This window comes from Loxodonta africana, chromosome 3 (assembly GCF_030014295.1).
Source record: "Loxodonta africana isolate mLoxAfr1 chromosome 3, mLoxAfr1.hap2, whole genome shotgun sequence".
In the NCBI taxonomy this organism is placed as follows: domain Eukaryota; kingdom Metazoa; phylum Chordata; class Mammalia; order Proboscidea; family Elephantidae; genus Loxodonta; species Loxodonta africana.
The window spans coordinates 152,905,249-152,932,060 of NC_087344.1; the positions used below are offsets into that span (position 1 = coordinate 152,905,249).

Genomic DNA, 26,812 nt, shown 5'->3' on the forward strand with positions numbered 1-26,812 from the left:
TTGTAATCCTAACTGAATATTTACGTTGTGTTAGGTACTGTTTTTTTTTTAGGTACTGTTTTAGGTAATTATATGTATTTTATCTTATTTGATCATAACTATGATCCTATGAGGTATAAGGTATAAGTACTATTATTACCCCTGTTTTAAAACAGATGAGAAAATAAAAAACACAGAAGTGAAGTAATTTGCCTAAAGTGACGTAGCTAGTAAGTGGTAGAACCAAGACTGGAACATGAGCAGACTTCTATACCTTTTCTAGCTTAGGCATCTTAGAAATTAAAAGTGCCTTCTCCCTCCCCACAAATTCATTGATAATGCAATAAAGTCAGACCAATTTTCTATTTCTCTTCCCTTTGCTTTTAGTTGCAGCCCTGGTGGCACATTAGTTAAGAGTTTGGCTACTAACCAAAAGGTGGGCACTTTGAATCCACCAGCTGCTCCTTGGAAACCCTATGTAGCAGTTCTACTCTGTCCTATAGGGTTGGTGTGAGTCAGAGTTGACTTGATGGCAACGGGTTTGCTTTTTTGGCTTATAATTGTTGTTGTTGTTGTTAGGTGCCATCAAGTAGATTGTGACTCATAATGACCCCATGTGGCAGAGTAGAACTGCCCCATCGAGTTTTCTAGGCTATAATCTTTATGGAAGCAGACCGCCAGGTCTTTCTCCCATGGAGCTGCTGGGTGGGTTTGAACTACCAACCATTCAGTTAGCGGCTGAGTGCTTAACTGTTGTGGAAGATGTAACTGCATATACTAAATTGCCTCAGTTATCTGTTTTGTGGATTATTTGTTAAGCATTTAAAATCATAGATGGACTTTCCTCTGTTACCTAAGACCCATCTGTTTTTCTTTCTTTTTTTTTTGTATTAATTAAAGGCAATTAAAATTAGTAAAGTACATTTACTACTCTTAAGTCACCTAGTATATTATAAAATGAAACATTATTTTGGATAATGGAGACAGGATATGTAATAATTATGAGCATGGACTCTGAATTGATTGTTTTGAAATTATGGTTCTCCTACCCATGTGACTTTAAGCAAGTTATTTAATCTGAATTTCAGTTTCTTCACCTAGAAAATATGATAAAAATTATACTTATCATGTAGGGTTATTACGAGGATAAAAGAGATAATCTATTTAAGTGCTTAGCACATGTTGCCTGTTTAGATGCCTTTAGATGCAAGTAACAGAAAATATCACTTCGAGCTGACTTAGGGAAGTAAGTAAAGGAAGGAATTTATTATCTAACATGACAGAAGTCCACACGCAGAGCAGATTTCAGGGCTAGCTGATTCCGTAGATCAAGGATGTCTTAGTTACCTGGTACTGCCGTAACAAAAAATACCACAAGTGGGTAGCTTTAAAGAACAGGAGTTTATTTTCCCACAGTTCAGGAGGCTCCAAGTCCACACTCAGAGTGTGGCGCTAGAGGGAGTCCTGCCTTGTCAGTGACCTCTGAAGTTCTTTGGCATTCCTTGATGTTCCTTGGCATTCTTTGGGTGTTATTAGCTTAGGGGTGAGGGAATATGTGGAACTGGCTGAAAAGAGAGGGCAACTTCTCAGGAAATGGGGGAAGAAGCTGGTTACCTGTGTTCCCATTAGTCTCCTGGCCCTATTCGCCTAGTACAGGTTGATAAAAGGGTCATCAATAAACTAGGAGATGCCTCTGTTTTGAAAGTCCCAGCCAGCTCCAGGATCTAGAATTACCCTCAGTAATATTTAAGCCGGAGAGAAAAAACACCACCAAATGGCACCAAAACACAGCTGGTACCAGATGGATTTGGATTGTGTAACTGGACATCAGGTCCAGTACAATAATGTACCCACATTTTATACAATTGAAGTTTTTAAATCATACTTATCCATTTTGGCAAAGTTTTACTATATTTACTTAGTCCTCAAAACAACCCTATAAAGTGTGTCTGTGATTATTCCCATTGTACAGATGAGGAAACCGAGGGACAGAAAGGTTAAATGACTTCACCAAGGCCAAATGACTAGTCCATTCTCGTAACATCTATAGTGTATTACTTTTCATATACATTAGGCTTGAAAGTGGGACAACATGTCGTAGTTCTACCCCTGCAGGGTCAGGTAACCAATAGAAGACACACTAGGCAAATGTCCAGAAGGCTAAACTGGTACCCAGAATTTCCCATGCTTCTGCTTCCTACTGTTTCCCTTTAAAATGCATTTACCCATTTGTCCTCTAGGCTAGTCTAATCCTCTGTGCTTAATGTACTCATTCTGTTTTTTTTGCTAAATCAGGGCTCTTTCTGTGCCTCAGTGTTTCCCCTTTGTAAAACAGGGAAAATCAGATTAACCTTTATCTATTACCCCAGTGATACGGTTGCTATGAGTCAGAATTGACTCCAAGGCAAAGGGTTTGGTTTTTTATCACTCCAGTTAAAATGTGTGATGGACTTGGAGCCCTCTAGGGGTGCTGACCACTAGGGGTGCCACTAGCCACATATAGCTATTGAGCGCTTGAAATGTGGTTAGTACTATTTGGGGTGTGCTGTAAGTGTAAAATAGACACAAGATTTAAGACTTAGTATGAGAAAAAAATGTAAAATATTTCACTGTATTTTATATACAGTTGAAATAATATTTTGACTAAAAAAAATTTTTTTTTACATTGGGTTAAAGAAAATATATTATTAAAATTAACTTTACCTGTTTATTTTTATTTGAATATGGCTACTAGAAAACTTAAAATTAAATATGTGGCTTGTACCACAAGTACCACGGCCTCCAGCAGACTGAGTCCAGCACAACTAGATGGTGCCCAGCTACCACCACTGACTGCCCTGACAGGGATCACAATAGAGGGTCCTGGACAGAGCTGAGAAAAATGTAGAACAAAATTCTAACTCACACACACACACAAAAAGACCAGACTTACTGGCCTTACAGAGACTGGAGAAACCCCGAGAGCATGGCCCCCAGACATGCTCAGTAATGAAGTCACTCCTGAGGTTCACCCTTCAGCCAAAGATTAGACAGGCCCATAAAATAAAATGAGACTAAATGGGCACCAGCCCAGGGACAAGGATAAGAAGGCAGGAGGGGACAGGAAAGCTGGTAATGAGGAACCCAAGGTTGAGAAGGAGAGAGCGTTGACATGTCGTGGGGTTGGCAACCAATGTCACAAAACAATATGTGTATTAATTGTTTAATGAGAAACTAGTTTGCACTGTAAACTTTCACCTAAAGTGCAATTTAAGAAAAAAAATATGCAGCTTGCATTGTATTTCAATTGGACATCGCTGCTCTAGGTAATAAAAGTCCTGACTGAAAACCTATTTGTCGTCTTCTTTCCTCTGTTACCAGGGCAACAGGGAGGAGGCTGACAACCCAAATACAGGGATTGGTGCTTTTCGTTTCATGTTGGAATCCAACAAGGGCAAGTCAATGTTGGAGTTCCAGGTACTGTTCCACCTACTTCCCTGGCTCTAATAACCTGGCTTAGCCTGCTTCCATGGCCTGCATTCTTTTACCCTAATTGAGCCATTCTTCCCATTCCCTTTTGCTCCCTGTTTTCCTCAGATGCGTAACCTCACAGGCCATAACACTGTTCAGAATTGCTTGCATAAAAGTACTTTATAATCAATAAAGCACTACATAAATGCATTTTAAAAAATTCATATACTTTGTGCACTGGTTCTCCCTGTGAATGGGTCTCATTGGAACAGTAAGCCATTCCAACTCCTCCTTAAATTTTTCTGTCTAGAAAACTTTGCATTGAATCTAATTTTCACTGCCTGATACTTTTCAAATATAAATAACATTCCGTCTAAGCAAGCTGTCTTTGCCCAACAATAGGTGCCTTCTGATTTTAATGAGGATTTTTAAAAACATGTAGTCCCCATAATTCCTCTAAAGTTAAGATCTAGTATTTCCAATCAGAGAAATGGTTAATGCCTCCTAAAAAACCCAGTCCAGTCCTACTTATCTCTAATTCATTGAAACTCAATTGGGAAGGAAGGAGAGAAGATTATAAATATGTTCCTTCTCCCAGGGTCATATTGTAATTGGTAATGAGAAAAGCTTTCACAAATACATTTTGTAAAAGGCTCCTCGTGTAATTCGTATGTATCCTCACACTTTAAAATCACTGTCCTGGCACTTCATATCTTCTTCCCCCAGGAGCTAATGACCGTTTTCCAACTGCTGCACTGGAATGGCAGCCTTAAGGCCATGAGGGAAAGACAGTGCTCTCGGCAGGTAAGGAGATTTTATGGGTGGGGGAGTCTGGCAGAGGACCATTTTCAGGTGGCTGCTGTTAGAAATATACAGGCCTTTGGCTACCAGGCTGTAAATACTGGAAGCCTTACTTAAGCACTCTTTTCACTCCTATGATCTTTCCTATTCAAATCTTATCTGTGATTCTTTTGCCTGTCTTGCCTTCCCAACTGGGAAGTTCCCTTTAAGAATCAACTTAGGAGGCTTTAGGTGCTGACTTCAGTTAAGACTCCAAGGCTAAGAGTTTCTAGGCCCAGTTGATCAGTGTGATATGAACCTTTACCTTGTTGGTGACCTTCACATTCCCCTCCCCCACCAGGAGGTGTTGGCACATTATTCACACCGAGCTCTGGATGATGATATTCGCCACCAAATGGCATTGGACTGGGTGAGCCGGGAGCAGAGTGTGCCCGGGGCACTGTCTAGAGAGCTGGCCTCCACTGAGCGAGAGCTGGATGAAGCGAGGCTGGCAGGCAAGGAGCTGCGCTTCCACAAGGAGAAGAAAGATATTCTCATGCTGGCTGCTGGGCAGTTGGGCAATATGCATTCTTCCAACTGCTAAGCATCTACCCACGTACATCCCATCCTCTCCTGGTCCTTTTTTATGTCTCCTTTCTAAGACTTAGGATGCTTTCTGTACATACTTTCTCAATTTTATACTTTCAAATATAGATATATATATATATATGTATAAATTCTACACCTGGATTCCTATGTGCTAAAAAATCCCATTTCTTATTTCCAGCATTTGGATGTAGTTTCATTGGAAACATCCCCACTCCAATTTATGAGAAGGCTGTCTTTGGAGCTTTGCTGGCTCTCATACTCCCAAATTTCAGTAGCACAGAATGATTGACTAAGTGTTCACATCTCCATCTTTTAAAAGGACAGGTAGCCTGAATAAGGAGTATGTGCCCCACACTCACCCTCATTCTTGCTTTCTTTTAGATTCAAACAGAGCATGAGTATGAAGCCTTGAGCTAAACCTGCTTGGCTTGGTACCAAGTTGTTCCTCCAGTAATTAGATCTTTCCCACCCTAGACCCCACCATCACCACCTCTACCACCCAACTCCTTCCCTACCTCCAAATGCTACTTTATTTTTAGGCTTCATTATTATTGAGGCTTGCCTTATTATCTGGTTTATTTTTAAATTACTCCTGAGAAAGTTCCCAGGAACAAAAGGAATTATAAACATAATTCATGGGGCTTTACTATCTAGGTTGCCCCCGAGGTGTATCTATACCATATCAGTACTCCAGATTTCTGGGTGCACTCCACACTGCAGAAGAGGTCAGGGTTAAAGTTGCTTAATCTTGAAATATTCCTTTCTTACTCGTCCTCCACTGCTCACCCAGCTTAGTCAAGCCCTGTATTTAGTTCTTCCTTCTTCCTCTCCTCCCATCATTTTACTCTTTGGAAACATTATCTGTCCTATTTGGTAAGGGCCATGTTCTACTCGTTTCCACCAAGTTGCTGCTATTTACTACCGTAGATGTATGTAACCTTAGATTCTCATTTGTTTTCAATGTTTTACTCTTCCTCCACACTGATTATTAGAAAATGAGTTGATCCGGAAAGTTAGGTGAGACTTTGGTATTATGACATTTCCTTATTGGAACCTTGGGAGACTACAAGGGGGAAAGAGAATCAATGGTCAGCTAGTTGTGTTTTAATACTGTGATATTCCCCCTCCTCTCTCATGGGAAATTCTCCTTTTAGAGAATATTTTGAGATTTTTATCAAAGATATATTTTCTCCTTATTTCTGTGATCTGCTTTATAATATATTGCTCGGTGTATTTTCTAAATTGAGCTTGGGGAAGTTTATTGCTCCTGCAGTTGGGCTTTCCATTTAACAACTATACAGACTTTGCTTTTAGAAATAGGAGGTAGCTCTCAGTTTGCTATTGTGGATCAGATATGGACAAGACGAAAGGCAGCTTTCTTGCTTTTGAAATCATCTTGGTGATCAGGACATAGGGGGTCAGATATAAAGTAATCCAGCTACGGTTGTGTTAGTGCTTGAAAGGGGCTTCCTTGAATTCTTCAAGCCCCTCTCTATGAAGCACATGTGAGGATGGAGTAGAGGCTACTAATCTGCATTAAATAATAGGTGTGTCTATTCTATTTTTATTGTTGTTCATAACCCAGAAGTCATAAACTCTCCAAATTCTCCTATGCTCCTTTCTCTGGGAAGAAGTGTTAAGGGGTATGAATTATGGCAAGAATTTTTCTTTGGATTTCCTGGGCTTATTATTTTTCTCGAACACCAACCATTAAGATCTCAAAGAACTTGAGAAAAATTGTACCCTAATCTGTCCATTTGGTGTTAAAGGGTTTTCTTATCTTTTCAGTATTTTCTATGTACTTATGTGTATAACTTTATACAATTAAAAATAGAATTTTGTCTAGTGAGCCAGATTGACTCTTTCTTGAAACCTATTGGAGCCCTGGTGGTGCAGTGGTTAAGAGCTATGTCTGCTAACCAAAAGGTCAGCAGTTCAAATCTACCAGCTGCTCCTTGGAAACCCTATGGAGCAGTTCTACTCTGTCCTATAGGGTCGCTATGAGTCGGAATCGACTGAACAGCAATGGGTATATATCAGAAGAGTTAAAAAAAAAAAATGACCCTTTCTCTCACATATATACTAAAAGTGAATTTTTTATTAGTTTTTTTTTGGGGGGGGGCAGGTAGAAATAAGATTGTACTACTGGGAAAAGGGAGCCTGCCCAGCCCTTTCTCCCTTTTCTAAACCTGTGGGGACTTTGGGTTCTGTCCTTGGCCCTTTCTCCAATAGCTCTACCCACTCCCACTGGCATTCTTACCTGCGTAATGGCTTCAACTCCACTATATACATTATTCTCAAATCTGTTTCTTCTGTGTTAACCTGTTTTGAGCTTTATATTTCCACCTATTGGACATTACCACCTGAATATGCCACAAGAACTTTAAACTCATATGTTAAAAATAAAACTCATCTTCTCCACACTTGATCCTCTTTGACTCCCCATATCTGTTATTGGAATCATTACCTACCTAGTTATCTAAGCTAGAAACCTCAGGTTCACTTCGTGTTCCCTACTGTTATCCAGTCACTCTATCTCCTACAGTTCATGTCCTTAGGATCTCTGGGCTGGACCACTGTAATAGCTTCCTAACAGGTCTCTGTCTCCATTCTTAACTCCCTCCACATCACCCACAGATTTCTTTCTAAAACACTTGCTTAAACCATCATTTACCCATCTTCACATTCAGCAGTATTTCCTAAAGTCTTAGATGTGAATCCTTGGTGTTACCTGAGATGATTTTAGATGGTAGATAGACAAACATTTTTTAGTTTTAGTTGTTAGGCTTTTATTTCAATTTCTAGTAGAAAAATAATAGTTTTCCATTTATGGTAGCAATATTAAAATTTTCTTTTAATGTAAATTTATGTTTAAAAAGTCAGTCTATTTAAGGAAAAATACTAAGTAAAAAAATAGTAAAAGACTATTTGCACATATTAAAGATCATAAATACTTATTTTTGAAGTAGAGAAATTTCTTGCTTACAGGGTAAATTCCAAAACCCTAAGCGTGGCATACATTTTGACCCTAAACTGTAATTCTGGCTTAATTTCCCAGTCATGCAACATCATCCATATAGAATTTCTTGCCATTCTGATACTCACCCATTCAATGAATATTTACCACATGTCTACTATGAGCCAGGCACTTAGATAAAGTTTGGAGATACAGTTGTAAATTTATGAGTCTCTGCTCTGAGGCTTACATTCTAAGGGGAAAAACAGACATTAAACAAGTTAAAAGTAAACAAGGTAATTAAAGATTCTAATTTAAGTTCTGTGATGGAAATAAGAAGCCACGGTGGTACAGTGGTTAAGAGCTCAGGCTGATAACCAAAAGGTGAACAGTTCGAATCCACCAGCCAGCTCCTTGGAAACCCTGTGGGGTAGTTCTACTCTGTCCTGTAGGGTCACTGAGTCAAAATCAACTTGACGGCAACGGGTTTGATGAAGATAAACAGGTTGAAGAATAGGAAGGTGGAGAAGATGCCTTCAGGTGAGAGTAGTATTGGGACTTAAAGGATGAAGATGGTCAGGCATGTGAAGAGATGGAGAAAGAGCATCAGGAACAGAAGGTGCAAAAACCCTGAGATGGGGAAGAGCATGCAAGCCCATAGTAGAGGGAAAGTGTAGCAAGAGCTTCACAGGTGAGGGGAAGAATGGTAGTGGGGGAGAGGTTAGAGACATAGGCAGAGCAGGCTGTGCAAGTTTGAATTTTTATTCTAAATCCAACAGAAAGCAAGAGAAAGATTTTTAGTAGTCATGTGAATACTGATTTTGAAAAGGATCACTCTACCTACTGAGGAGAGTGGATTAGTATCTCCTAGCGTCAGTACAACTGCTTTGATTGAAAAAGCCTTAAAGGCCTAGTTCTAATGCAAAGCCCTTCCTAACATTCATCTTCCTTTTCCTGAGTCCTATTAGAAATTCACTTTGTACTGTCATAGCACTGTCTCTGATACCAATCATAACAGAAATGATTGTAGATAATGCAATTATTTGTCCTGCCATAATCACAAGCATTCATAGGTTTGATTAATAAATAAATAAATAACTGAACTTGCGGTCCACTAGTGTTGAAGGCCTACATTGGGATTACACAATTTTGGTGATAAATGCATTTTGCCTAAACCCTAGGTTTTCAGACATGGAATACCTATACCATGCATGTTTAAGGCCATGACTCCTCAGAGGTGGTAAGGAGAGTTTGGGAGCAGTTTAACTTAAAAAAACATTGATACCGGTCTCACCAATTGTATTTCAACAGCAGTAAGGTTTGTTAGCTTAAGAAAGATATTCCGTGCTGCAGTGCATTACAAAGTAGCTTTTTGACCCATTATTACTGACTGAACTATTTAAGATTAAAAAAAAAACAAAAAACTGTTTTCACAGATTATACTGCTCCTCGGAAACGGTATAAACCTGAAAGTTTTGACAGGAAAAACTTCCTTCAACCCCCATATGCTACATGGGGTAAAAAGCGACTGAAAGCAATTCTCTAAGAAATGAGGCTGGACTTGACTGCCAACCGTCCTCCCCCGTGGCTTTATTAAGTGGGAGTGGCTGGCCCCGCCTACTCCCCCATAGTTTGACCGTCACAGTGCTGCTGCTGCAGCCAGCTCACGACCTGCCCAAGATGGCTACCGGATCACTTCCGTTGTCTTCCCGACTGAGACCCGCGTCTATTTGCGTATTTTACACTGCGCCGGATAAGGAATTTAGAGTTGGCTTTTGATTGGTCAACTTGACTGGGGACCTTTCCGCTCCGCGACAGTTTCCCAGGTGCCTAGAGCCTGGGTGGCGTGGACGAGAGCTAGAACAAAGGCAGGGTATCGAAGGTGCTGGGTCTTCATGAGGCCGGGGACGAGGACTTCCCCATGGATGAGGATGGGGACGGTGAGGACAGTAGAGGCGGCTGCGGGAAGCGGGGGAGGAGCGAGGGAAGAGTGTCCTAGGAAAGCATAGTCTCCGTTCTCCCCGGAGGGGAGAGTGGGAGCCAGGATTAGAGGCTCCACCCCCTTTGGGAGGACGGGCTGGGACCGGGAAGGGACTGGGACTGCAGGCGGTGGGATTCTCACTTTAGATATTGTCTTGAAAAATAGGCAGTTTTTATAAATGGTTTTTGTCTTTGTTACTCATTCTCTTGTTTTTTGTGACCATCAATAGAAAAAGCAAAGAAACGGAAAGATCACGGCTTTGGTTTCGGTGAGCGAGTGTGGGGAAAATGGGGTGCAGTGGTCTAGGAGGGCGGGAGCTACGAGTTTTGGAGACCCCCCTGCAGAGTCATGGGGAATGGTGGGATAAGAGGGGAATTCCTGGTGATCTGGTGTGCATTCCTTACAGAAGAGGGGTCCCGAGCTCGGATGCGTGAAGACTATGACAGCGTGGAGCAGGATGGCGTGAACCCGGACCACAGTGCTGTGAGTGAAGTGGAACCTGTGGGGTTCTGTGTCCTTAAGCAGTTAGGACCTGTAAGATAAAACCGTGTAGGAATGAGGTCAGAGATAGCGTAAGAAAACAGTGGAGCCTGCAGTGTCTTTACTCTCACAGTCTTATCTAGAGTTTTTTTTTTTCCTTGCATTTGGACCATCTCTGTCTTCCCCACTGCCAGACTGACAGCTGTTGAAGGCTGGATTGTCTTTGTTATTGGAATGTGTGAGGAAACCACCGAAGAAGACATCCATGACAGATTTGCAGAATATGGGGAAATAAAAAATATCCACCTCAACCTGAACAGGTGAACAAGATATCTGAAGGTGTGTGACATTTCATTGCCTGCCTTCCCATATAACCCTTAGAATTAGTGGCGTGTTCCTTTGTATTTGATACGCTTCACCAAGAGAAAAGTTGAAGGAAATGACATCGGAAATTGATTGTTTTAGGCATGGTAAAGAAACAGATACAGAAAAACAAATGTGTTACATGGACAACAGGGTTAAATGACATACGTTAATTTGTTTAAGCTTGTAGATTTTTCTGTTTAAGTTGAACTTAAATATGTGGAAGATGATACCCAGTGATTCTTGGTGACATAGGAGAGTTTCGAGATCTGTCTTTTTACATCCCCCAGGGATATACTCTAGTTGAGTATGAAACATACAAGGAGGTCCAGGCTGCCGTGGAGGGACTCAGTGGCCAGGATTCGATGGGACAGCCAGCCCATCAGTGTCGATAGACGTTTTGTTTGGGGTCTGTCCAAGAACAAGAGGAGGTATGGTGGAGAGGGGAGTGACTGTCTTGGTAAGGGAATGTGAGTGGAACAGAACAAGGGCTTTATATGATGTCATCACTCTGATGCGCCCCCTTCTCTCCCCTTTTCCCTAGAGGTGGCCGAAGTCACAGCACAAGTCCAGATTGGAGGTGGTGCTAACAGGTCCTCTGTTGTCCAGGTGTTCTCTGCCGAGGTTCCATTTGATCATGCAGCCTTGAGGAAGTTGAGCGGGGCTAGAACTTGCTGTGGTTATATTTAATCCCTCACCCTCCCCCGCCTGTGTTTGAGTTGTGAATAAATGTCCCAGTTTTGTTTTTTGTATTTAAAGTTGTTTTCTGCTGTAACTGGAAGTGAAAATTCTGGGGTGCTATTTACAATAAGGTAGTATGGGTGATTATTAAATTACTTCTCCTGGGAACTGAATTCCATGCGAGATTTTACATTGGATGTAGTCTTAAATGACGCTGCTGGGTATATTTTTCTTAGAAGTTAAAAAACCAAGAGTAGCAGTGAGATATGTTTGTGGTATTAGAGAATATTTATTCTGTTCATGTATAGTCTGTCCTGAGCAAATGGATGTTGTAGTGAATGTTTTTTTTTGTTTGTTTGTTTCTCATGCCCTACTTGCTGCTACATTCGTGTGTGCTTCTAGCTGTCTCGGGCATTCTGCCAGACCCTTCTTCCCTGGAGGACCCTGTGCCCGGTTCTTGGTTCCCTCTTCGGCAGCCAAGTGTGAAGGCCCCATAGAGTAGAGGATCCAGAGCAGCATTGAGGAGGCCAAAGAGAAAAAGGATGTGGCTGAGGCTGGGGGTTCTTAGCATGGTGGAAGAGAACCAGTACCACAGACCCAGCAGGTAATAAGGTGTACAGCAGAGGACGAAGGTCAGCAAGAGAAGGAGGGCCAGTCACAGGGCCCCCAGGCGGACATGAGGGTGATTGTCTAAGGAGCAGTGGAGCGCAGATCCATTGGAAGGGGCTGAAAATCTAGAAAATATCCTTGGTTCAGAGCCACTCAGCTTCTGAAAGGAGTATAAGATGAATTAGTGGAGGGGAAGTGACAATGAGAGTGAGCTCCCCCCACCACTGGAAATAAATACTGCAACACCCCTTCCCCTTCCCAGCTTGAGACTGCGTGATCCCCTTCCCCCAGGGATTGTGGCCAACATGCTGAGGAATGGTTTCTGATCACGTTGCTGTGTTATATGTGAAGTCCCCACAACTCCCTCCAGACTTTGGTGTTAAAAAGTATAGGGAAATGCAGACCATTTTACTCCTGAATCCGTGTCCAGCTAACTTGACTTCAGAGGACTAGAGACTGCTTAGAATCAAATGCATTTAGTAAAATGACCTGTAGCATCAGGTGCTAGAGATACGGTGAGGGTCTCACTTTGGATTAGTGACTGACAGCTGTCAGGTAGAAAGCTAGGTCATTAGGCTAGAGGCAACAACTTTGGGGGTGAGGATTAGGGCCTGGGATTGGAATCTCACCATAGTTCCCTTTCCTTGTCCAGAGCACGGACACACTGAGGACGACATGGCTATAGCTGATGGCCACGGCAGCAGAAGGTGAAGAGGTTATAGGTGGTCTCTTACCATTCAGCCTTAAAGCTGCCCTTGGTGCCACACTGAAGTGGACTGGGCTAGCTAGTTGGATGGTATGGAACAGGAACAGCTAGAGTGGAGTTGAAGACTATTATAAATGGTCTCCCTCTCCACCTACCCTGCTGTGTCACAGTATTCCTCTCGCCCGTTTTATTTGCGATTTACCATGTACTGTAAAAAGCTTTCTCTCAAATACTTCTGATACTTGGGAACTTGATATTACAAAAATAAGTACTTATTAACTATCCCCAATACTTTTTTTTATCATACGAAGACAAGTATTAGGCTGAATGAGAGAGGAAAGGAAAGGAAAGGCCTGTTCTAAAGAAGACAGAAGAGTGAGGGAATTGTTTCACAAAGGGCTCAGGTAAAATTCAATGTTGTCACTTTCCCATTTGTTCAAAATGGGTGATGCTCATTTGTTGTTGAACAACCTAGGGAGATTATACATCTGTTGATGGGGCGAAACGGTTTAAGAAATAGTCTCTTGAGGACTAGTGGTGGCATTGTTTGCACAAAACTAGTTGGTGGTGGCAGAGGTCAGTTGTTTTAACTGTAAACCAAAAAAAAACCCTGTTGCCGTCAAGTCAATTCTGACCCATAGCGACCCTCTATGGGACATTTTAAAAGAAGAATACTTAAAATGAAAAAGAGAAATATTAATGTGATAGTACTCGGTAATTTTAAGCCAGGATCTTAAGGTACACATAGACACTTGTTAATTTTAGGGAGGTGGGAGAACATTTCTAAAAGTGGGCAATAACATTCACTTCTAGTGTTTCTGGTGTAATCCCTTCCATCACTAAGGGGAAAGAGAATGTTGAAGTGGGGATGTTTAAAGTAAGTATACATGTTTTCACTGACCCTTGTGCCCTGTGTATCCCAGGTACTATTTCTTTTCCCTTATCATGAATTTGAGTCAGGATGCCTGTGAGATTGGCCGACTGATGGAACAAGAGTCTGCAGAATCTACTGCTCCTATCTTCTATTCCAAATCTGAGGAAATCATTATTGAATTGGGAGCAACAAAGGATAAAAAACAGGAAAAGAAAGAAACAGCAGACGTGGTCAAGAAGTGCGTTCTCTTTGTTATTTTGCGATGAGACCTCTGGGGTTCGGCACCAAGGCAGAGAAATACAATAGTCTTCCCTAATCCGTGGTTCACTTTCTGTGGTTTCAGTTACCTACGGTCAACCTCGTTCATGCTTGTGTTCAAGTAACCCTTATTTTACTTAATAATGGCCCCAAAGAGCAAGAGTAAAGGTGCTGGCATTTCAGACACGTCAAGGAGAAGACGTAAAGTGCTTCTGTTTTATTATGTTATTGTTAATCTCTTTGTGTAATTTATAAATTAAACTTTATCGTAGGTATGTATGTATAGAAAAAACATACCTAGGGTTCTGTACTGTCCACAGTTTCACACATTCACTGGGGATCTTGAAACGTATCCCTCACAGATAAGGGGGGACTACTATAGACTGAAAGCACTTAGTTCTGCTTCCCTTGGTCTGGGGCTTCCCACAGTTCCCCACCATCACTCCTCCCATTCCTTCCAGCTTTATTTTTAGCTGCCAATGGGAGGGGGCAGGATGGGAGGGAAAGTAAAGAAAACAGAAAATGAGAGGGACAGAGGCACAGAAGACTTCTCATACGGACAGAAGAACATCCAGGCATGGAGCTCCCCCTCATGCCTCACCTGTCCTTGCCGCTGATGTTCCTGACCGGTGACGGAGCTTAATTCTTGGCTTCTGTTGGGAGTGGAAGGTGTATGGGCCTGGCATTGGGACCTTTAGGGTTGAGATTCTCTAGGCGTTAGGGTGGGAGGTCAACAGTGACTCTGTATTTTTATAGACTGTATGTGTGTTGGTACATGTACAACCTTGGGGTCTTATGCCCACACGTTTGATGGCTTTAATATTGAAACTAGCAGGGGTCTGAAGCTGTCTAGGTTCTGGGATAAGATTTGTGTCCAGTTATTTAAAATTTTTGTTCTAAGTCCTGGAGGAGTGAAGAAATGGAAAAGACCTTCCATGCAGCTATTCTGATTTCTGTTGTCTACCCTTCCCTCCCTATTTCCGCATTCTAGGGAGCCCTGGTGGCACAGTGGGTAAGTGCTCAGCTGCTAACCAGATGGTCAGTGGTTACAACCCAGCAGCCTCTCCACGGGAGAACGATGTGGCAGTCTGCTTCTGTAAGATCTACAGCCCTGGAAACCCTATTGAGCAGTTCTGCTCTGTCGTATAGGGTCACTGTGAGTTGGAATTGACTCAGTGGCAAAGGTTTTTTGGAGGTCCAAGGGGCCTGAGGCATGACATCCTTACTGATGTGGTCAGAACTGTTGAGTTTATTTAACCAATTAGCAACAGTGCTGGTCATACATCCCTTGTCAGTATCCCGGATGCAAAAATTTCACATTCAGAACATTCTTTTGAAAATGGATGTGGCTTGGGATAGAGCTATAGCCAGTTGTGGTTATGGTGGTGGCCTGAGAAAGGGTTGCTTGAAAGGAAGCAGTAAGACAGTGGGGGAGAGAACCCTGGGAGGGACAAGAAGGCCTGCATTTTTTTCCTCCCCAGTGCCCTGTAGATTGTTTCTTAAAATACCAGCTCTGAGTTTAAAGGTGTGGGGTGGGAAAGAAAGAATCAGCCAGGACATGACGGGGCCCTTTAGAGGGGGCCAAGGGTTGAGGAAGCCATGGAGGTAGGCAGAGGGGCAGTTGGGAGGGTGGGTGAGTTAGAAAGGAGGAGGGTCGTGGGAAACTTTGGGGCGGTGGGACTCTTGGCAAGGAAGGATGGCAAACCACATGTGTGGGCAGGCAAGCTGCCCCACCCACTTAATTACCACTGAGGTTTCCAGGGCTGGGATCAACCAGAGACCGAAACATTGGAGAGAGTGTGACAGTGACACTGGGAGTCAAGAAGAGATGGAAAGACAAGAAGAGACTCAGACACAGTGGTACCTAGCCCTCTCTTGTTCTCCCTGTGGCCCTGGTTATGGGAGAATTTGAAAGGAATGGTTATGCTGGGGCTGCAGAAAGGCCCTCTCCCTCTTTTGTCCCTCAGTTTGGGGAGGAGGATGTGTAGGAGGGATGATGTGGAAGAGTAAGCTGACCCTCCAGACATGTCTGTCAATGAGATTTCAGGACAGGAGTGGAAACACAGCTGTGCATCTGCATGGCAGAGGGCCACAGGTTAGACATCTGGATCCAAACACAGGAAGGGGATCATCTGTGGTTGGGGCTCTGAGTACATGACATTGACAGAAGCCAGGAGAGTTTATGAGTCAAAAGCAGGCAGACAGACTGAGATCAGCGCTCCTCACTGCTTCTCTCTGGCTATGGCTCTGGGCTCTCGTTGGCCTCTCTGACTGCTTCATGCAAACATTATGATCCTAGCCCATTGGTCTCTGCTCCCCGTTTAACCTGGCTGCTCATCGCCTACACCTGCTCCCTGGGCCACTCAACGCTGAGTATGGATACAGTGTCCAGTAGTGTAGAAATGTTTAGCGAATGGGAAATACCCAGTGTGTAGTAGCCAGATAAATGGCTTTAGGTCATTTTGTGAAAGAAGTGGGAAAATCTCTACCATATACAGTTGCCATGGTGTTACAGGGTCCTTCCTGGGGACCCTGTCTGAGTCCTTATATTCCAAGTCTGAAAAACAGCTAAATTTGGAAACTTTGCCAAGAGATCATGGCTTTTTTTTTTTTTTCTTTTTAATCATGGCTGCCTTCAGCCTTCTGATCATCCATGCTTGATTTCTTTTGATTGCGTAGATTGAACTTTGCCGTTTTTGCCTGTTATTTATCTTGTCCCCTAAGGATGCCTTGTTCTATTAACCATTTTCTCAACTCAGCGTTCTGGCTGCCACTGTGATCTTCCCTCTCATTATAATTATCCTCACCTTGCTTGTGATGTTTAAGCAGTAGCACCTGGCTTCCTGTTTCTGGATTATATCTTCGCCATTGCTTTTGGGAAGTCCAGATTTATCATGCCGTCTCCTATTTTCCGGACTGGCCCATGCGACAGCCATGATGGAGTTTTTCAGTGTTGCTGGTTCCCTTCTCATTAGCGTGTTTTTTGTTGCTTTGGAAAAGATTGTTCACTGGACTGTCTTGAACAGCATCATATGATAGGTTTTTCAGCCCTACAGTAGAATATCCATTCCGGCATGACCACTTTTGTGTCTTTTGATTCTTCCTCCAGTCATCTCAGAGCCCATAACCTTAAACGATGCTGGAGGAAGGCACACTGGGCTAATCTGGAGCTTGGACATAATCTGTATTTTGCCAGTCAACATAATTGTTCTGTAATGTGTCACCTGTGTCTTATCGACTGTGCAAAAGCATTTGACTGGTTCACAACAAAAAAGGATAATGCTGCGAAGAATGGGAATTCAAGAACACTTAATTGTGCTCATGAGAAACCTATATGTAGACCAAGAGGCAGTTGTTCGAACAAAACAAGGGGATACTGTGTGGTTTAAAGTCAGGATTGTATCATTTCACCATACTTACTCAATCTGTGTGCTAAGCAAATAATCCGAGAAGCTGGACCATATGAAGAACGGGTCATCAGGATTGGAGGAAGACTCAAAAACCTGTGATAGGCAGATGGCACAACCTTGCTAGCTGAAAATGAAGAGGACTTGAAGCACATACTGATGAAGATCAAAGACCACGGCCTTCAGTGTGGATTATACCTCAACATAAAGAAAATAAAAATTCTCACAATGGGACCAGTAAGCAGCATCATGATAAACAGAGAAAGACAAGTTCTTGAGGATTTCATTTTGCTTGGATCCACAATCAATGCTTATGGAAACAGCAGTCAAGAAATCAGTCCACTCATTGCATTAGGCAAGTCTGCTGCAAGAGACTTTTTTACAGTGTCGAAAAGCAAAGCTGTCACTTTGAAGACTAAGGTGCGCCTGACCCAAGTCATGGTGTTTCAGTCACCTCATATGCATGGGAAAGCTGGACAAGAAATAAAACTGAAGAAGAAATTGATGCCCTTGAATTATGGTGTCGGTGAAGCATATTGAATATATGATGGACTTGGAAGAAGTACAGCCAGAATGCTCATTAGAAGCAAGAATGATGAGATTTAGTCTCACATAGTTTGGACATGTTATCAGGAGGGAGCAGCCCCTGGAGAAGGACATCATGCTTGGTAAAATAGAGGGTCAGTAGAAAAGAGGAAGACCCTCAAGATAGACACAGTGGCTGCAATAGTGTGCTGAAACACGGCAGTGATTGTGAGGATGGAGCAGGACTGCACAGTGTTTTGTTCTGTTTTACGTGGGGTTGCTGTGAGTTGGAATCAGGAGCTTCTAACAACAACAGATGTGTCACGAAGCTCAGATTAGAAATCACTTAAAAAACTTGTGACCAGAGCAGAGGCTATTTGATTAAGTTCAAGCCCTGAATGCTCTTGGTACATGTTTTCCAGGCGGTGTCAAAAGTTTGCCACAGTTTTATCCCTTTGTTGCTTATAATTTGAATACGCAATCAATCAGTTTTAGTGGAGTAAACCGATGGGATGACATCTATATACTTTTCTGTTAATTCTCACACTTTGTGATGGGACTCGGGTGGTCTGAGATCCTTTAAGGTCCCCAGAGATAGAAGTCCATTTGGCTTCTTCAAACCACAGGGAAGCATTTTCAGGCCCAGTAATAACCAAGGAATCCTGGAGAATATGCTCATAGGACAATTCTAAATTGTTCAGCAAATATTTCCCTCTCCTCTTGGGGATATGGCGTGAAGTTCAGATTGAGACCAAGGTTTAAATGTTATTTTCTCCATCAGCCTCGGTTGAGAGCAAGTGCCAGTCATACCCTGAGCCTCATCTGCAGAAGGTAGGGCCTGGGAGAAGGGCGTATAAGGGGACATTAGGGTAGAAATAAGGGGGAGCTGTGGAGGATTCTTGAGAGGATTCAGGCTCAGAAAAGTTTTTCTGAAGACTTTAAGAGCCTCAGTAGGGTTGTTGAGGTTTGACTTACTGAGCTATTTCTTGGATTCCTTTATACCAGGCAAGTAAGCAGACCACTGTACATCTAAAAATTTTGCTCCCTTTTGTTTCAGGGCTTCTCTTAGGTGGATTAGTTTGGGAATGTTCCAGAAGCCCAAAGGGGGCCACTGAAATTAATTGAGACCTTAGTAAAGTTTTGCCAGTAGATATATTGGCCCGGGGGCGGGAGGAAGCACTGTTCTGTCAAATGAGAAGTTCCCGTGTTCTTAACTGATGGTACCTTACAAGAAGCCTGGGACTCTAGCCTCAAAAATATACAGAGTCTTAAAGTATGTTCTTAACTGTGCTTCAAGGGACTGTCCTCTTTGAGTGCCAGCAAGAGTCATCAGGAGACTATTTCTTAAACCCTGCTTGCTCCAGTCAAGAAATCTATAATCCCTCTAGATTATTCAACAAGGTATGAATATCCTTGTTTTGAACAAAAGGGGGGACTGAGAAAGTTGAATTTTATATGAGACCTTTATTAAGGAAATCCCTCACTCTTGTGCATGTTACTGTGAAATTTGCTTCTTGAAAGATGGATAGGTGTTAGCCAGCTGAGCAAGAGAGACTTAATCTCTTTAAATAACTTTAGAAGAGCCATTTTTCTTTCTTATCTCAACCTTCCTGTCTCCTTCAGCCTCACTCTTTTCTCCCTCCACCTCTGTCTTCTGGATCCATCTGACCTTGTCAAAAGGAAAGTAAACATTCTGAACAAAATGGCCCTAATCTCAACCTTAGTAAATCACTCACCCATCCCAGCAGTCAGTCCCCCCAACTTTCTTTTAAAAGCACTTAGTTCTTTGTCTTTCCGGAGTTGGAGCTCACACTTAGTTCTGGTGTCCCACCCTTCCCGCTGTGGTGATCCTCCCCCAGCACAGTGCTCCATCTTCTCCCCATTTATTCCTTTCCCCTCCGTTACAATAGTCCTTTTTGAATAAAAGTCATCCTTGCCTGTTTTCATATGGTCCAGTGAAATTATTTCTTTGATAAGCAACAGAGTCCTGTCTTCAAAAAATTTACGGAACAGTGCAGGAGACAAATGAGAAGATGTTTACAATATTGTGTGCAGTTGAAAAAGTATAAAATTAAAGGTAAGCATAAGGAGCCTAAGAACAATGGAAGGATGTTTGACCCAGACTTGAACAGTCAGGAAAAACTTCGCCAAGATGTTAAAATTTGCTTCTTGAAAAATGGATAGGTGTTAGCCAAGTTAAAGCAAGAATGCTGGGGAGAGTGGAGGATAGAGCATTTCAAAGTGGTTGCTGAGGAAGTTGGAGGTGTGTGAGGTAAAAAAAAAATGGTGAGTAATGGGCTTGGAGGGGAAGGGCCAGCTCATATATATTAAACTTGTACCGTATACTGAGGGCCGTGGAGAAACTTAAACAATTAAAAGGTAGAGAGTGATATAATCAGATGTGTACTTTTTACCTTGGCTTTGTTGTGGAATGGATGTCAAAATTGGATATAAAGGGAACCCCTCACCTTGAGGACCAGTAAATCCAATCTCAATCTTGGAAAGGAGCTAGAAGTGCAGAGAATAGCTCGAATCTCAATCTTGAAAAGGAGCTAGAAATGTAGGAAAAAGCTAAGTCTAAAGCAGTCCTTATAAACAAAAACCACCACCAGAGTCACAAAGGGCTGTTGCAGGTATGGATAGAACAAGCAGCATCTCTGAGACTACAGAATGAGGATTCTTAGGTCTGGAAGGAAGCTAAGAAGGGTATTAATTTCAGTCTATACAATGAGAATGTACTATAGGTAAATTCAGATTTAAGATTGCATCCTTAAAACCTCAAAAACAGAAATATAACTACTAAAATACAGTCTGACTGTAGCTGTAAGACAAAAAAAATACTCCTAACAGTATGTTCTACAGACGGACCTCTGTTACCCCAAGCTTTAAGAAGCCTATTGCCACAGTGTAGTAGAATTACACAGTAAGGTTTGTTTAGATGAAGCAAATTTTAGGTATGGACTGGGAATTAAAAGCCTGTTTTTGTTACATTATTGTTTTTTCCTACTCCCCCCCCCCCCACCCAGTCTAGGCTGTACTACTAACAAGCTATTTTGACTTTGGCAAAGTCACTTGAAATCTGTGGGCCATAAGATGATGGAATAGATGAATTTCATTCTTTCTTACAGCCTGACAATCTGACAATAATTGCTTCAATGGCAGACCGGTGGTGTCAAGTGTGATACACATACAAAAGGTGATATTTTTGTCTCCAAATTAGTGTCTTCTTCGATAAACTGTGGAGCCCTGGTGGCACAGTGGGTAAGCACTTGAAACTACAAGCTACTCTGTGGGAGAAGGGTGTGGCAGTCTGCTTCAGTAAAGATTTACAGCCTTGGAAACCCTATGGGACAGTTATGCTCTGTCCTTTATGGTCACTGTGAGTCGGAATCAGTTCCAAGGGCAGTGGGTTTGGTTTGGGTAAATTTTGCATTATCCATATGCTGTAACTATATTTAAAATAGAGTGTCAATAAAAAAAATTTTTTTTTTTTTAAATGTGGTATAATCATGTGAGGGAGTACTGTGGGTAGTTGGAAATGATTTATTTTTGTAGGCTGAAGTTACCAAGTATCACATGTACTTGAAAGTAGGTAGTAAACTTGAAATAAAATAAGAAAAAGCAGAAATAAGAGGACACTGGACCATACTGAAGTCCAGAAGCCTTCACTCTTTTTGTAGCTCTTCTAACATCTCTAGTACTTTTAGGCATCCCAAAACCCAGTGCCATCAAGTGGTTCCGACTCATAGTGACCCTATAGGACAGAGTAGAACTGCCCCATAGAGTTTCCAAGGAGTGCCTGGCAGATTGGAACTGCCTACCCTTTGGTTTGCAGCCGTAGCACTTAACCACTATATCACCAGGGTTTCCTCTTTTAGGCATAGCACCAAAAATAAAACAATATATATGAACTCATGATAGAGGAATATATGAACTCAAGATAGCGATGAGGAAAGGCCCTTATCAGAGACCACTACCCAAGTTGGTCAGAGCAGACTGATAATTCCAAGTCGTTCATAAAATGCGTATGTCTATGGCTGATACTCTTCACCTGTCCTAAAAGTCCCTCATGCCTCCTGAAATGACCCCCAAATGCCTTTGACCTAGGAACCTGGTACCTACTGAGCCTGCCTTTTATCAAAGGAATAGTGAGTCTGCGTTACCAGAATGAAGGTACTAACCCTGAAGGTTGAAACTGAAAAAAAATACCCTACTGATTGAAACAAAAAAATCCAGCACCTTACCAAAAAGAGAGAGAGGCAGCCAACAGCATTTGGAAAATGTGAACGTTTATTTAACATTGTTTCACTATTACAGTTACTAAACAAAAGACTATTACTAAAGGATACTTCACAAAGTGGCTGCAAAATGGTCTGAAATCTAAGGGCCACCTATTTTATACAAGGTTTCTTTTTCCATAGAATTCATCACAGCCATGCCAGGAAAATCATTTCAGCTAGAAGTGTTGGTGAGGTGGTGAAGATAGCATTCTTTTACATAAAGTACGGTGTTAGAACAGTATTTGAAAAGTTGGATTCGAGTTTCAGGATTTAACAAACTTAATAGACAGCTCCATATTCAAGATTAAGTGGAAGAGATGGATTTTCAAGATACAATTCTAACCTTTAAAAAGGGCACTAAGGATGAACCATTGCTCAGCATCGCACAGCTCACTGACACAAGAATAGTAGTTTCAATCATCTCATATGCATGGGAAAACTGGATGATGGAAAAGGAAGACCAAAGAATAGACATATGGAAGTTGTGTTGGTGGAGGATACTGACAATACTATGGGCTGCCAGAAGAATGGACAAACCAGTCTTGGAGGAAGTAGAGACAAAATGTTCCTTAGAAGCAAGGAGGGTGAAACTTTGTTTGACTTACTATGGACATGTCAGCAGGAGGGACGGACTGCTGGAGAAGGACATCACACTTGGTAGAAGGTCACCCAAAAAAGGCAGACCCTTAATGAGGTGGGCTGACACAGTGGCTGCAACAAAGGGCTCAAACATAGCAACAATCACGAGGAAGGTATAGGACCAGGCAATGTTTCCGTTACACATAAAGCCACTATGAGTCAGAGATGAATAACAGCAACTGACAACGGTAGGACTACTCATATGGGATTACGGATGAATTGGGAGATCACATATAGCCACCAATAGTCAATGAGTGAAGGTGTATGTGTGGCTATGATCTAAAGTTTCTATGGAGCTTCCAGACTAAGACTAGGAAGAAAGCCTGCTGATCTACTGAAAATCAGCCAGTAAAAACCCTATTGATCACAAAGGTCTGAATCACACTGATGCACAGGGATGGCTCAAGACTAGGCAATATTTCCTTCTGTTGTGCATGGGGTCACCGTAAGTTGGGGGCCAATAACAACTGTTTAAGAGGGTGGCAGTGGGGAATCATTTCTATTTATCTGAGGACTCCACTCTAACTGTTCTTACTCAATACCATCTGCCAAGTTGGCCTATTCCCTTTCCCCCAGTGTGTCACCAAAGGTAGTTTAAAGGCTTGATGGCAAGTGACCGCCTATAACCTCTTCACCTTCTGCTGCTGCTTTCAACACCCATTGACTGCCATGGCCATCTGCTATAGCCACATAGTCATCAGTATGTTGAAGTTCCAGACAAGGAAAGGGGACCATGATGAGATTCTAATCCCAGGCCCTAATCCTCACACCCAAAGCTGTTGCCTCTAGCCTGATTACCTAGCTCTCTCCCTGACACCTGGCAATCAGTGACTAATCCAAAGTGAGACCTCACCTCATCTCCACCATCTGATGCTGATCATTTCACTGAATGCATTTGATCTAAGCAGTCTCTAGTCCTCTGAAGTCAAATTAGCTGGGCAAGGATTCAGGAGGAGGGTGATCTGTATTTTACTTTACTCTTTGACACTGTAAAGTCTGGAGATAAACGTTAAGGGCTTCATATACAATACAGCACCTCGATGAAAACCCTTTCTCCAACCATGTCAGTCATAATCCATATGTGGAGAGGGTAAGAGAGTCCTAGGTTGGGAAGGGGAGTGGAGTTTGCAGCATTTATTTCCAATGGTGGAAAGAGAGAGATCCATCTCACTGTCTCTGCTCCTCCATCAATTCATCCTATATTCAGTTCAGAAGATGCCAGTGGATTTGCACTCCACGGCTTCTTAGTCACCCTCGTGTCCACCTGGAGGCCCCACAACTTGCCTTCCTTGTTTTGCTGACCTTCTTCCTCTGCTGGATGCCTTATTACCTGCTGGGTCAGTGGTACTGGTTCTCCCCCACCATGCTACCTGAAGTTCCCCCCAGCCTCAGCCACATCCTTTTCCTCTTTGGCCTCCTCAATACTCCTCTGGATCTTCTACTCTATGGGGCCTTCATACTTGGCTGCTGAAGAAGGCACAGAGTCCTCAAGGAGGGAGGGTCTGGCAGAATGCTCCTGAGACAGATGAAAGCACAAATAAATGTGGCAGGAAAAACTAAAGAGACATTCCTACAATATCCATTTGCTCTGAACAGAATATATAGGAACAGAAAAAATAGTGTTTAATACTATAAGCACGTCTCGCTGCTATGCCTGATCTTTTAGCTGTCCGGAGGAAAAAAAAAAATTAGTGTCTCCAATCTAACAATGACCAATGTAGAAACTCACATGGAACTCAGTCCCTGCAAGGAGTACCTGCACAAGTGACTGATACTGCCTTCCTGTAAAAACTAATTTGTAGCTTTCAATGTTGGTGCAGAGAAACAATTTTAAATATAGAAAATAAAAGTAAGACATTTATTCACAACTCAAACATAAGGCAGACAAAGGCTAAGAAATTAAATATAAACACAGTAAGTTCCATCCCAATTTCTCCAGGCTGCACAGTCAAATGGAATCTTGACAGAGAACAGGAGGACAACAGAGGACCTGTCAGCGCCGCCTCCGGTCTGGACTCCTGCTGCGTCTTCGGCCACCTCTAGGGAAAAGGAGGAGAGAAGGGGGTCCATCAGAGTGACGTCTGATAAAGCCCTTATTCTTTCTGCTCACATTCCCTTACCAAGATAGTCACTCCTTTCTCCACCTTACCTCCTCTTGCTCTTGGGTGGACCCCGAACAAAACACCAGTCTACACTGATGGGCTGTCCCATCAAATCCTGGCCATTGAGTCCCTCCATGGCAGCCTGGGCCTCCTTGTATGTTTCGTACTCAACTAGAGTATACCCCTAGAGGATGTGAAAAAACAAATATCAAAACCCTTCTACATCACCAAGACTTACTGGACATCCTTTTCCTCAAATCTAAACTCATACTTCGACAGAAAAAACTATAAGTTTTAAAAAATGGTCTGTGGGAAGGAAGGCAATGAGATTTGATTTTGGATACCTTCAGGTATCCTGTACGCCTGTCCAGGTTCAAGTGGATATTTTTTATTTCTCCATATTCTGCGAATTTGTCATGGATATCTTCTTCAGTGGCTTCCTCGTGAACTCCAGTGACAAAAAGAATCCAGCCTTCAACAGCTGTTGATGGGGGAGGGAGATGAACGTAGATGGTTTTGAGGACATGACATAAAAAAAACTTTAAGCTGAGCTATGGCAGCTAAGAGGCTGCAGACTTCAGTATTTTCTCAGGCTATCTCTGACCCCGTTCCTACACGGTTTTATTTTATAGGTCCTAACTGCTTAAGGACACAGAACCCCACAGGTTCCACTTCACTCACAGCGTTGTGGTCCGGGTTCATCGCCATCCTGCTCCACGCTGTCATAATCTTCACGCATCCGAGCTCGGGACCCCTCTTCTATAAGAAACGCACATCAGATCACCAGGAATTCCCCTCTTACCCCACCGTTCCCCATGGGGGTCTCCAAAACTCGTAGCTCCCGCCCTCCTGGACCACTCCACCCCATTTTCTCAACGAATACTCACCAGAACCAAAACCGCGGCCTTTCCGTTTCTTTGCTTTTTCTTTCAATTTGTGGATGCTCTCTGGAACCAAGCAAAAAAAGGGAATGAGTAACAAAGGCAAAACCCATTTGTAAAAACTGGCCTTTTACCAAAACAATATTTAAAGTGTGGATCCCACTGTCTGCAGTCCCAGTCCCTTCCCGGTCCCACCCCAAGTCCTCCCATAGGGGGTGGAGCCTCTGACCCCAGCGCCCACTCTCCCTGCCGGGGAGAAAGGAGACTATGCTTTAGTAATACACCCTTCCCTCTCTCCTCCCCCGCTCCCCGCAGCCGTCTCCGCTGTCTTCACCGTCCCCATCCTCATCCATGGCGAAGTCCTCGCCCCCGGCCTCATGAAGATCCAGCACGTCCGCCATCCTGCTTTCGTTGTTGCTCTCGTCCGTGCCGCCCAGGCTCTAGGCACCTCGGGAAACTGTCGCGGAGGGGAAAGGTCGCCAGTCAAGTTGGCCAATCAGAAGCCAACTCTAAATTCCTTATCCGGCGCAGTGAAAATACGCAAACGGAGGCGGGTCTTAGCCGGGAAGATGACGGAAGTGATCCGGTAGCCAGCTTGGGCAGGTCGTGAGGCAGCTTCAGCCGCGTTGTGACGGCCAAACTATGGGGGAGTAGGCGGAGTCAGGGACTCCACCTTCACTACGGCCACGGAGGACAGCTGCAGACAGTGAAGTCTGACCTCATTTCTTTATTAAAAGATTGCTTTCCATCCTATCTAGGAAATGAGGATGGAAGAATACTTCGAGGTCTTGTACCTTGTTACGAGGTATCTGATAGCTATCTGATAGAACTATTAAAAAAAAGTTCAGTGAGCAATGTTGTTTCAAAAAGTTGCTTTGGAACGTATTGCAGAACGGAATACATCTCTTTTAAGAAATTAAAAGGTCGGGTTGCTGTTGAAATACAATTATCAGAAAGGTATTAACATTTTTTAAAAGATAAACTACTCCCTACCACCTCTTGAGACTTAAGGGGGAAAAAGTCATGGTTGGACTCAAACAGAACGCCAATGTTCACTGCAGTTTATTTACAGTTGCCAAAGAGTGAACACAACCGAAGTGTCCAGCAGATGAATGGATAATCAAAATGTGGCATATGCATACAATGGGATACTATTCAGCCATGAGGAGAAATTTAATCCTGATACATGCTACCACATGGACGAACCTTTGAAAACTTGTGGAGTGAAGTAAGTCAGACACAGATGGGCAAG

At 42.8% G+C, this 26,812-nt stretch overlaps 2 protein-coding genes across 6 annotated transcripts in view; one reads left to right on the top strand and one right to left on the bottom strand.

The window, feature by feature from the left end:
• LIX1L (limb and CNS expressed 1 like) overlaps positions 1-26,812 on the top strand; it is a 72,847-nt gene that overhangs the window by 13,856 nt on the left and 32,179 nt on the right. For all 4 annotated transcript variants that reach the window (XM_064282340.1, XM_064282338.1, XM_023541034.2 and 1 more), the window contains exons 4-11: positions 3,340-3,435; positions 4,156-4,233; positions 4,571-9,600; positions 9,985-10,023; positions 10,162-10,238; positions 10,438-10,574; positions 10,889-11,029; positions 11,143-26,788. In XM_064282340.1, the coding sequence (XP_064138410.1) occupies positions 3,340-3,435; positions 4,156-4,233; positions 4,571-4,813 (417 nt within the window). In that variant the 3' untranslated portion in view covers positions 4,814-9,600; positions 9,985-10,023; positions 10,162-10,238; ... (1 more) ...; positions 10,889-11,029; positions 11,143-26,788. The remainder of the gene's footprint in view (positions 1-3,339; positions 3,436-4,155; positions 4,234-4,570; positions 9,601-9,984; positions 10,024-10,161; positions 10,239-10,437; positions 10,575-10,888; positions 11,030-11,142; positions 26,789-26,812) is intronic.
• Positions 21,931-26,009, bottom strand: RBM8A (RNA binding motif protein 8A). Of its 2 annotated transcripts, none has more exons than XM_010601324.3 (6): positions 25,895-26,009; positions 25,567-25,626; positions 25,361-25,435; positions 25,024-25,160; positions 24,727-24,863; positions 21,931-24,616 (listed from the first exon to the last, which is right to left on the bottom strand). In XM_010601324.3, exons 1-6 carry the CDS (start codon positions 25,959-25,961, stop codon positions 24,571-24,573), a joined length of 522 nt encoding a protein of 173 aa, XP_010599626.1. In that variant the 5' UTR covers positions 25,962-26,009; the 3' UTR covers positions 21,931-24,570. The 2 variants fall into 2 exon arrangements, with proteins under 2 accessions (XP_010599626.1, XP_003422011.1); XM_003421963.4 differs by having other exon boundaries at positions 25,361-25,438.